Source organism: Mytilus edulis, chromosome 3 (assembly GCF_963676685.1).
Source record: "Mytilus edulis chromosome 3, xbMytEdul2.2, whole genome shotgun sequence".
Classification (NCBI taxonomy): Eukaryota; Metazoa; Mollusca; class Bivalvia; order Mytilida; family Mytilidae; genus Mytilus; species Mytilus edulis.
In genome coordinates, this window is record NC_092346.1 from 12422909 (window position 1) to 12436039 (window position 13131).

At 31.9% G+C, this 13131-nt stretch overlaps 1 protein-coding gene across 1 annotated transcript in view; it reads left to right on the forward strand.

Annotated features, from left to right (window-relative positions):
• The first annotated feature begins 246 nt into the window (after positions 1–246).
• Positions 247–13131, forward strand: part of LOC139515829 (cytoglobin-1-like) — a 49629-nt gene continuing 36744 nt past the window's right edge. Inside the window, exon 1 of the mRNA XM_071305546.1 lies at positions 247–470. Coding sequence (XP_071161647.1) covers positions 325–470 — 146 coding nt within the window. The 5' untranslated portion in view covers positions 247–324. The remainder of the gene's footprint in view (positions 471–13131) is intronic.

The window sequence follows — 13131 nt, forward strand, 5'->3', positions numbered from 1 at the left end:
AAATAAATCAAGCCTGTAAGACATTGGCCGGACAAAAAACGACAGGTTATTAATCTATTTACTAGTCATTTACCAATCAATTGTTAATCAGTATGAATATCTACTACATAAAAAATAAATCTGTATCTTTACAAAATCAGCAATAATTGTCATAAAAGTAAACTTCAATAATCAGCTGTGATAGGCTGAACACCTGTTCAGTTATAAGCTTTAAAATACCGTCATTAGACTAACGGTCTCAAATAGCAATAGGGAATGAAACGAAGTCGGATCAAAGATCGATTTTGATTTCAAATTAGATAAACCAACAGTTTCAATGAAACAATGGGTTGCACTTATTCTGACGTCAGATTTGACAATCCAGGTTTGCAGATTACGTCATTTGTGTCGGAAGAGGAAGTGAAACTCGTCCATGACAGTTGGAAAATGATAAAAAATGATACAAATGTTGGACTACATATGTTCAAAAGGTAAGAAGGTCTTTTACATTGTATTATATTTGCATTTGTTCCATTCGTTTGATCATGTGATCACATGAAAAGTGTTGCACAAAATTATATATTTCTCTTTTTGTTAATGTCGTCTTTGCATGAATCCTTTGAATGTTGAAAATGCACTGATTGATTTTTTAGTCTCGTATTCTTGATTTTTGTGTGGTTTGTTTTTATTGATTTAAAAAAACACTGCAAAGTCTTGTCTTTGTTATTGTTAGTTTTTTTTTCTTCATTGTATTGAGTATATGTAGGACTTAAATCTATGGTGGGTTTCAAATCTATGGCAGATTTCTAATCTATGATAAATGTGACGTCATGTCATCCCAATCTATGGCAGAGTTTTTACTATCGTAATCTATGACAAGTTTTGTAATTTTATAATATATGGCGGATTTTTTGTTGTTTCCAAATTTATTGGCAAATTGTGTGCAAATGGAAAACAATGCAATATATATATATATATATATATATATATATACAACCGATGACTTGTCGTAAGCAATAGGAAATAGACAATAACCGGAGCATGTCTATAAACATTTGTGAAATAAATTTCCATAATGTTCAACCATAACATTTCGTAAATGATGAATTCATAGAACTTAAAACAGACTTAAAGATTAAAATGATGCGCCCGGTAAAAACACTTTTTTTTAAATCTGTGCATGGTACCTGTTTAGCCCATTCATTAAACAAACCAGTAAGTCCCTTTTCAAACAAGAAGGCAGGTTTTTTATATAAAAAAGAGAAATACAAAAGAACAGTTTGAATTTTCATATAATGTTTTTTCATTGTTCTTACTTGTTTTTACTTGACAATTTAAATCAAATTCGTATGTGGTAATTTGATCTTTCACTTTATAAACTTTGGCAGCAATAAAATATTTATTTCAAATCCTTTTCTAAAATGTACGGTACTGTAAACAGCAGTGTCCTTATCTATCACGAGCTTCGGACGGTACAGCACATTTTGTCCCTCTTTCGGATAAAGGGTCACATCTTCCTTTAAACCATCCGAAAATTGTTGTCGAGGGAAATGCCTTTATCTAAAATGGTGTTAAAAGCTATGGGTTCCGCCATCATAATCGGCGACGAAGATGTACATATAATTATACGTTATTCAATTGTGTCGTTATGAAAAAAATCTGCCATAGATTTGGAGAAAACAGAAATCTACCATAGATTTAGTTTGTTCGACGTTTGTAACGTCACATTTACCGTAGATTAGGAATCTGCCATAAATTTAGAACCCGCCATAGATTTGAGTCCTACATATATACCGCTGTTCAAGGTGCGGAAAGGGTTGGCGCCTTCAAACACATTTAGCCTGCCACATTATATATGTTCCTGTTCCAAGTAAGGAGCCAGTAGTGCAGTGGTTGCCGTTGGTTCATGCATGTCTGGCAAAATCTTTTTGTAAATTTTTATGTTATAAATAAGGCTTTTAATTTTCTCTATTCGATTGTTTCATATTTGTAACGTCGAGGGTTTTTTTTTATAGCCGACTGTAAGGTACACTTTTTATTCTCTCATATTATAAGCCATACGATTGAAAATGATAATGTAATGGCATCCATCAACTTCATTCGAACATTTGGGAAATAATGCCTCATTGGAAAAAAGTAAAATCACAAAAATACTGAACTCCGAGGAAAATTCAAAACGGAAAGTCCATAATCAAATGGCAAACTCAAATGATAAAACACATTAAACGAATGGATAGCAAATGTCATATTCCTGACTTGGTACAGGTATTCCAAATGTAGAAAATGGTGGATTGAACCTGGTTTTATAGCGCTAAATATCTTACTTGCATGATAGTTGCATCAAATTCCATTATATTTACAAGTTGGTAAATCATACAACATCTCCTTATCTTTAATATATTTCAAAAACATAATCAATAATGTGATACGATCGCTTCTTGCAATAAATACATTGTAACGAAAGTTTGGTCTTCTTCCTATGAATAAAAGTTTTATTAAATAAATTGTATTGTCAAAACCAGAAAACCACAATAGCCATGCAAAACAAAAGCTTAACCTTTCTTTCCTTATTTAAAAAAAAAAATATTACATTTGACTCATTTTGACATAGTACACTTGACACAGAAAGAGAGGATTCGAAACAGAAATAAAATCAGAACAGCATAGTGCAACATGTTTGTTATGTCAATGAGGCTGCATACAATGTTTTAAACATCTTATTTCGTTTCTTTCTATATATTCAAATCAAGACATGTGTTCTGCTTTAAGTATTTAATGGATAATCGGAAATAAAGACATTAAGAAACTTTGGTAAATGTATAACACGGAAATTTATATAAAAATAAACTGGAAGAAATTCGTTTTGTCATGATTTTCATTTCAACTCCTAATTGTTATATCTTATCCTTGATATTGACCAAATTCAACAACAATCGCAATGGACACAACTGCTATAAAAATAGTTTATCAGCATATTTTTTTGAAGTACTGATATCATCGGTAATCGACAGTGCAGAATGTTGACTCAGTCGGGTTTTTGATTAGGTCCAACTATCGGCTTCTTAACACACGAAGAGTGTAACTTGGATGAACATGAATAACGTAAGCTTTCTTAAAGCTTATATTTGCGTGAGTTGTTGTTGGTTTTCTTTACGTATTATTTCAATGGTTAAATTAATACATTTGTTATTTTAAAAGTGAACGAAATCGTGTTGTTCTCTGATGGTCGTCCTAATAGAAAATTGAAGACGACTGTAAGTAAATCCCATTTCTTCTATTTTCGTTTTTATTATTTATACTCTCTACCATGAAATTGCTGCAAAATTAGCATTATCAGGTCTATTGATTTTCTTTTTGATACCATTGAAAACTGTATTTCTTTTTATAGTTAATTGAATATTTTATTTAGTGGTATTGACCACTAAGATTAGAAATTTGGAAATTACTTGGATTTTTTCAAATACTGCAGTTAAATATATCACATCTCAACAAAGTTTTACATTTCCAAAAAATCGTAGTCATATAATTGTTTTCATACGTGATGCCATATATTTTGCTCTATTAAGTTTATAACCTACGTACCTGACAGGAAAGAAGATCAAAATTAACAACTTATATCAATTTAACGCTGATGATCCAACTTAATACTTTGGCTATATAAGAGGTAATCAATCTGTAAAGTATTAAATTACTTAGGCACTGCACGAATTCCTTCTCAACGTTCGATCGTATTGCGTGGTCTATCAGACGTACAACATAGTGCTGTGCAATAACGAACCAAAAGATATAATTGCGTGGGGATATTTGAATGATATATGATGTAATTAAAGAACGAAAAAATATAATTATTTACAATTTTGATTTATTATTGTGCTTTTCAATGATTTATACCTTTCTTTTTAAAACTAATCATAGAAAATTCATGTTAAAGTACCAGAGTCGCGGGATTATTGACAAAATGCTGATTTTTTCGTGAGGTGTTCCTTAAACATTAAGAATCCTTAATAGTTACAAAAATCTTTTGTTATTTTAACAACATGCAATGATGAGTTACACTATTGACAGTCAGTTGCATTTGTATTGCTTTTATCTTCTCATAAAAATATGCAAATATGTTCATATAATTGAACATAAAGATTTAACACGAATACTCAATCACTGCAAATCCAAGTGTCTTGTACAATTACTAGGCAGTATATAAATCGAGATACATAACGCAAGAAGAGTACAATGTATATTTGCGTATAAATGCAGGAATACAAATATGCTAGTCAATGGTTACACGGCAATTACTTTTCGTGCATTGGATTTTGAAATGTGTAAATGGCATGCTATATATAATTCGCCAAAGCCTTACAGATAATACACAAATCACCGCGAAGTTTTTCGAAGGCCGCCAAATGGTTGATGAAATCATCTCTTCGTAAATTTTAAAAAGTTACCAAATTTTGTATTATTTAGCGAGAGAACATCATCTGTATAGCGGAACGTAAAGTTAAATCATGTATGAAGTCAGCCTCACAAGAATAAAGAAAAAGTCGACAAGAAGAGGGACACAATTGGTTTCCATTGGAATTCCGACAGTTTGTTGAAAAACCCGTCCTCCCAACGTAACAAATATGTTGTCAAATCAAGAAATCAAGCATCTTGATAATATCAGTTTGATAGAATTTTTTGTTTGCATCAGAGTGATTCTTTACAAAGTAGGATTTATCCCTCCACAAGACAAGATACTTGTATCTACGTTCGCCATTCTTTTTAATGAAACAAAGTAATACCAACTCTTTCAATTTGTCTTTTAGTTTGAAATGGGGAATACTTGTGTAAAGTGTAGAAAAGTCAAATGTTATAATACCATTGCAAGACGAGAGAGTTTTAGATTGTATGTACTCTAAAAGATCTTTAGAATTTTTTAGTATCGACATCTTATTCACGCCACCTCTAGAAAAGGCAATTACTTTAGAGCCCGGCTTTGATGCTGATAAAATAGATGTTAATAATTTAGAAAGAGGTTTCGTGGAGCCTAAGCTTATACATTTGTAATTACAACTCGATAAGTCTTTGTTCTCACTCCTAATTGTCACGTGATCAGAAAGAAGAATCAATAGGAATAATCTGTATTCTTTATTTTGTTTAAGTCTACATAGAAGCAAACCCACGACTTCCAGCACTCTAGGCGACCCTAATACATTCAAATTTTTGTTTGGAATGGATGTTTATTCTTACCGTCATATGTATAATGCATTGTATATGAAATAAACACATTATGCATTTCATACTTCCGTCGCACTTTTCCGTCGCATCCTGATCAGTCTATCAACCCAGTCATTGAAATAATGTTTAGTTGTTTGTTTGGTCTGGAAGCTATATTTAAACTGTAATTATCATGCTCTGATTAAATCACTTAAAGTAGTTTATACAATTCATTGTATTGCATTGCTACCACGTACTAATTCAAGGAGAGTGATTTTTCCAAAAAACGTTACGCAATAATAAATTACTTAATTCTAAGATGACGAAAGCAACTATTCAATACTTTTAAGGATAAGAATTTGTTTCCTGTCGATACAAATTATAAAATTTAACTTTTTGAATGATTATAACATATTGTGTGCATCAACAATAATGGTCCAATTACCGTTTCTCGATAACAAAACAAATTACAATATTTGACAAAAACATTTTGGAAAGTGATTTTCACTTGAAATTTCATTTTCTTCAACCTTTCTATTCAGAGGATTTAACAGATGCCAGGCTGCACAAAGTCATGTTTTAACAATAAAACGTCTTAGCAATAAATCATTCTGATTGTTGATATGCACTTATAACTATTTTAATCTTAGTTACATCATTTTGTTTTATTTGGTATTGGCTTTGAAATAAATTTCTTAACCTGTGTGTTCATGTGCCTGTTCTGTTTTTGTGCTTCGTGTCATGCTCCTGTTTAACTTAATCATATAGTTTGTTCATATGACTTTATTTGTAAATAAATCAGGTCGTTCCTTTTTTTCATTTAAATTGTTTTATATTTTGTTAGGTTGTGTTCTTTAATACTTTGCTATGCGGTATGACTTTTATTCATTGTTGAAGGCCGAACTGTTACCCATCGTTTAAATTTTTACGTCAAATTTAGTTTCTTTTGCAAAGTTGTCCCATTGTCAATCACGCTTCATCTTTGTAGTCTTAATATATGGTAATAAACCTTTTGATACCATCTTTACATTGCTCGAAATTAGCTGATACATATCTAGATATAGGCATTTAAGATAAATCCATGTACATTTTAATTCTCCACATAAGAGTTATCAAAGGTACCAGGATTATAATTTAGTAGCCCAGACGCGCATTTCGTCTACATAAGACTCATCAGTGACGCTCATATCAAAATATTTATAAAGCCAAACAAGTTCGAATTGAAGAGCATTGAGGATCCAAAATTCCAACAAGTTGTGCCAAATACGGCTAAGGTAATCTATGCCTGGGATAAGAAAATCCTTAGTTTTTCGTAAAATTCAATGTTTTGTAAACAGGAAATTTATAAAAATGACCACATTATTGATATTCATGTCAACACCGAAATGTTGACTACTGGGCTGGTGATACCCTCGGGGACGAAACGTCCACCAGCAGTAGCATCATAATATTGGAATTGTCATTAATCAACTATTATAACTTTTGATAAAGTACGCGTAACTTTGATAAACACAATTAGTATTTAGATACGATATTGATTGTTCACTTTGTGATGTTGCTGAATTCTAGAAATGTTCCTGTTACATCCGGGTATTAATCATAATTTTGTCTCATAATCATTTAAATGGATTTATATGAAAAGATCCTTCTCTCAGTTGTCTCGAATTTTGTCGTTCTACGGTTTCAATTTAAATTGCAGCATCGTAATATTTGATTTTTTTTTTGTCTACCAAAGTAAGTTTTTAAAACAGTAGATAGACAAATGGTGGACTATCATTAATCGTTTTACTAGCCATTTACCAATCTATTACACGATAAATAAATCTGTAAATATTTAAAATCAGCAATTCTTCTTTTGAAATTAATCTTCCAAAGATCCGCTGTCATTTAACTTACGACTTTATATAACAATGGAAACTAAACGAAGGCGGAATCATAGATCGATGTTGATTTCAGATTATCTTAATTAACAGTTTTAATGAAAAAAATAGGTTGCTTATTCTGACAAGGCAGATTTGCAAATTTGCAAATATTGTTAAAATGTACAGAGTGGTACTTGTAGATGTCTGAGCATCCTTATATGATGTGCAGACATCATTATATGATTTGCAAATATACTTCAATCATTTGTCAATTCTTATATGATGTGCAATTTTCAACCGACCTTTGGTAAGAAAACTGATAGATATAATCAATAAAGATTTGAATCGAGAGAACCTGCCACATACACGATTCGAACTCACAACATCTGTGTAAACAAGCTAGTGATACTGTAGGTCGAAACCTAGACCACTCATCCTACGAAGTGCCCAAGTATGGACGAAATGAGCAATTTGGTGAGCTTCTACGTGGTGCATTATATATCATGTAGCTTTTAATTTTGTCTTCATCCATCTATTTTGTAGATAGAAAGATAGATTAAGAAAATCATTCGTAAATATAGCTCAACATGCAGACTTCTTATACGTTCAGATATTTTACATCACATTTTTTATGGAAATAGTCTTTATAAATCACAAAAATGTCAGTATTCACCTCAGAAGCTAACAAAACCTTTAAATAGACTTATTAAGAAGGGATATAGTTACGATACTGTTGTCAGGTCATTAAAGATTGCATATTTTGGCGTGAATATTGATTCACTTATAGGGTCTTTGCATCGGAACTAAACACATTTATTTAAAAACCAGTTGTTGGCATGATACGGGTTATGTTCTCCTCATATATGTTATAATAGTATGATACTAAACCCTTAACGGGAAGGATTGTGCCTGATATTCATATGATGAAGAAATAATCTTTCAATCAGTTTAATTGAAGTCTGGAGCTGGTATGTCAATTAACTGCTAGAAGTCTTTTGTTATTTATGTATTATTGTCATTTTGTTTATTTTCTTTGGTTACGTCTTCTGACGTCAGAATCGGACTTCTCTTGAACTGAATTTTAATGTGCGTATTGTTATGCGTTTTCTTTTCTACTTGGCTAGAGGTATAGGGGGAAGGTTTGAGATCTCATAAACATATTTAACCCCGCCGCATTGTTGCGCCTGTCCCAAGTCAGGAGCCTCTGGTCTTTGTTAGTCTTTTATTATTTTTGATTTCAGTGTGTGTACAATTTGGAGTTAAGTATGGCGTTCATTATCACTGAACTAGTATATATATTTGTTTAGGGGCCAGCTGAAGGACGACTCCGATGCGGGAGTTTCTCGCTGCATTGAAGACCTGTTTGTGACTTTCTGCTGTTGTCTGTTCTATGGTCGGGTTGTTGTCTCTTTTACACATTCCCCATTTCCATTCTAAATTTTATTCAATAAGACTGTATACCGCAACATAAAAAATTTCGGGGGAGGCTGATCATGTATACACCTCCAGTCGAAGGACAAAGAACTGTAAACAAGGCAAATGTACCAAACATTCATCTTTTTTTGTCAATAAAAACGAAGAGTATTTTCGCTTACCTTCAGAAATGAATAATGCCTTTATTGGCGAAATTTGGAATACAACAATGTATATAATATAAATAAAGGCAACAGTAGTATACCGCTGTTCAAAACTCATAAATCCATGGACAAAAAACAAAATCGGGATAACAAACTAAAACCGAGGGAAACGCATCAAATATAAGAGGAGAACAACGACATAACACTAAAATATAACACACATAGACTAAATCCCACGAGAATAATATATATAACATCAAAACCAAATACATGAGTTTGGGATAGACAAGTACCGTGACACGTCTTATCGCAATGTGAATTTACACTCAAAAATAAGAGAAAACAAACGACACAACGTTATAATGGAATACACACAGAAACGAACTATAATATAACAATGACCATATTCCTGACTTGGTACAGGGCATTTTTAAAGGAAAAAATGGTGGGTTGAACCTGGTTTTGTGGCATGCCAAACCTCGCACTTTTATGGCCATGTGAAATATAACATCAAAATGACAACACAGGACTACAATATAAATAAATTGGAGAACACAATTAACAAAGAATCACACGAACAACAGCCAACAAAAGGCAACAAGTTCAAAATTTTAATACGCCAGAAGTGTATTTTGTTCACACAAGACCTATGTGTGACGCACAGATACAAAACTTTGAAAGCCGAAACGAGTACAAAGTTGAACAGCATAAAAAGAAGATGAGGTATGATTGCCAATGAGACAACTATCCACAAAAGACCAAAATGACACAGACATTAACAACTATAGGTCACCGTACGGTCTTCAACAATGAGCAAAGCCCATACCGCATAGTCAGCTATAAAAGGCCCCGATAAGACAATGTAAAACAATTCAAACGTTAAAACTAACGGCCTTATTTATGTAAAAAAAAATGAAAGAAAAAACTCATCATAGATACCAGGACTAAATTTTGTATATACGCCAGACGCGCGTTTCGTCTACAAAAGACTCATCAGTGACGCTCGAATCCAAAAAAGTTCAGATAAGATTAAGATTGTATAAGATTAACATGCCTCTCATCCCCTCCTCAAACAAAAAAACGTTCGGTTATCTAGTACTTTTTAACAGTTCGCTGCCTTGAAGCTGGAGGTGTATATGAGCGACTTCCAACAAATCGAAGCCCCAAAGACCTTGATGTGTGTCAGGTACCTCTATGTTGCAGGTAGCTTTCTAGTTGAACCTATTAAAATGTGAACAAAAGTAGTGTAAAAGCTGCATGCAAACACTTTGTTTTTATATGCAACTGTAAAACACGAAGGTGAAGTTCATTCAATATAACTTTTCATTCATACAAGTATGCATCGTTAGAGGCGTTTATCGATTATGTTATAAAATCGATATTAAAAGTGATAGCTTATGTTATAAATAAAAGCAACAGTAGTATACCGCTGTTCGAAATTCATAAATCAATAGAGAAAAACAAATACGGGTTACAAACTAAAACTGAGGGAAACGCATCAAATATAAGAGAACTACGACACAGCAGAAACACAACATTAAAATGTAACACAAACAGAAACGAACTATATTATAGCAATGGCCATTTTCCTGACTTGGTACAAAAATACTTATAAAAATAACTGATTTAATTGTTATAATAGGTATACAGCTAAATTACTTTTCACCACAGCAAGAAGATTCTTCAACTAGCTACTTTATTAAACTACCTCTCATTTTCCTATAGACTGGACTTTCGAAATTTGATATGAAACTGAAGCTGTGAGATTATAAAAGTAAACTGGCATTAAAACAATTCCGAATGCAGATTATCTTATGGTAAATCATGTATGTAAACTCCAGGTGCCCAATACACAACCGAGGATCTATAGTTGTATATATAAAACAAATGATGTGGTATGATTGCCAATGCGACAACTTTCACAAGAAACCAAATGACACAGTAATTAGCAACGATTAAAGCACATCATATAAGGATATGTTGGCGTAGTACAATGGAGTAAAGCGAACCACATCATATAATGTTACAATCACAGAATGTTATGTCACAACCACGTTATATAAAGATGTTTCCAAATTTTATTGAAGGATATATGCACATTATGTTAGATATTTGCACATTATATAAAGATATTTGAACATTATATTAAGATATTTGCACACAGTCTAAGGATATTTGCCTATTATACATCATATGAACGTCAGCTGGATACCATATAACAGTCTTAGCACATCATATAAAGGTAAAATTCCTCATTGAATGGCAAACGTTCATCATATAATGAAAATGATCATAACAAGACAGTTTTGGCGTTCCATAAGGAAATTTTTCTCGACAAAACCTATCAAGATTGTTTTTTATTGTTCTTAGCGTCAAATGGGATATATTAAATCATATTCAAGACGATAACAAGTTAAATTGAAATAACAACAAATCATCGTTTGGATTGGAAATTAAAAAAAAGTCAATATGTTTTTTTTCCATATTTTGTTTCTAATTTTCACAACCTATAGAATCAACTTCCTTTAAAAGAAAAAAAAATAGGATAACAAATTTCTTCTGCAACAAATAAAGAATGGTATGTTTAAATCAGGTAATAAGAGACTGCTAAGAAAGTCTATAGGAAAAATACAGTGTTTGCCCTGGACATTAAACCTTCAAAAAACTATCTGGATATAGATATAAGAAGACACATTTGTTGTTTTTGCTTCAAAGGCTAAAGTGTATATTTTTTTATTATTTTGTATGTGATGCCATATATTTCGTTCCATTTCATTTAACATCACAAGAATCGATCCGCAAGAACCTGTGGGTAAAGAATAACATAATTTTCAACCTATATAGACAATAACAGCGCATTGACTTGACATATGAACGATATAAGGATGAGGCTTAGACACGGGGAAATGCGAGACTCTGCCGAGCTAGTTCCCCGTTTCGGGCCGAATCCTTACAACCAAACACAAAATATTACCAAGTGAAATATGTTTTTTTTCAAAATTTGTAAAGGAAACAAGTTTGAGTCGTTCCACTCATCGTTGTATACATTGCAAACAAAAACAGGTTGATGAGGTCGTATGAATAAAAAATATAATTTTGGCAACTTCTATTTAAATATTCATTAGAAAAAGTGAAATCGGGTCAGTGGCTGTACTGTAAATTCAGAAATTATTGCGTGCATTTATTATTGCGATTTTGTCATTTTAGTCTAAAATGCGATTTTAACGTTTGTGTTATATAGAAAATCCTGTTTAATTGATATACAAAATTTCAAAATGCGAGTTTAAATTATTGCGATTATAACCATGTCGCAATTTTTGCAAAAATAAAAACATCGCAATAATTTCTGAATTTACAGTATATGACATAGAAATATACAGTCAACGCATTTTGACTGCTCAAATAGAACGAGTGCAGTATAAATCAATTTAACTCTTATAATCCAACTGTCTGAGTGAATTATTTTCATTTATATGAAAGGTCATTTCAGAGTTAAGTATTAAATAACTTAACGCACTGCAGGAATTGTCTCCAAACATACATTCTTATTGCGTGGTCTATGAAAATTACATCATAGCGTTGAGCAATAATGAACTAAGTTAGCTGCATGTATAATTAAATCAAAGAATAAAAACGTATGTAAATGTCGAGGAAATGACACAAATAACTTCAATTTCAATTTATAATTGTGCTTTTCAATGTTGTAGATGCTTTGTTAATTGTCCATGGAAGGTTAATGTGAAAATTGTGTACAGGAGTCGCGTAATAACTGTATAATCCCCTTTGCATAAAAAAGCTGGTGTTTCAATAAGATATTTATAAAAGCACTAAAAGTTAAAATGTCAATTTTAAAACGTCTTTCATAGTTACAAAAATCATACCTTTGACCTCTTCCGAAAAAAAACTACCTGTACAGTTTATAATGAACAATTCTTGATAATAGAAACATTGATATTACTTTTATCATTTATGCTCATATTCCTATACATGTATATTTAACGAATGGAAAATTAAATAATAACACAAACATTGAATCCTTATCGCTTCCCCCTTTTCCTGAATGTTTGCTTTCTTATTTCTTTTCCCGTTTTAATCTTTAGGAAAATGCATTGGTGTTTGCATAAATTATTTTAGTAGTCGTATGAAGCAAAGCAAGTCAGTGCAATGCAAACGTTTAAAATTAAAAATATTGCACTGGTATCTGGTATACGCTCATAAAAATATCTCGATTTATCTTTGTTCATTACTCCTCTCTGTCGCGCGTTTAGTAGAAAAGCTACAAATACAAGTGTTAAGACTTTTAAGTGTTTCGGGCCGAATCCTTATATCGTTGATATGTCAAGTTAATGCACTATTATTGTCTTTATACTGCAATCTAAAAAACACATTTTCAATTGTATTTTAATGTGTTAATGTTATTTATTTGATTTAAATATTGGGAAAAATCGCTCTTTTACAAGGCTTCATATCATGCAGGCGGAGAAATATACGACACAATGAAATGTACATTACCTGTTGAA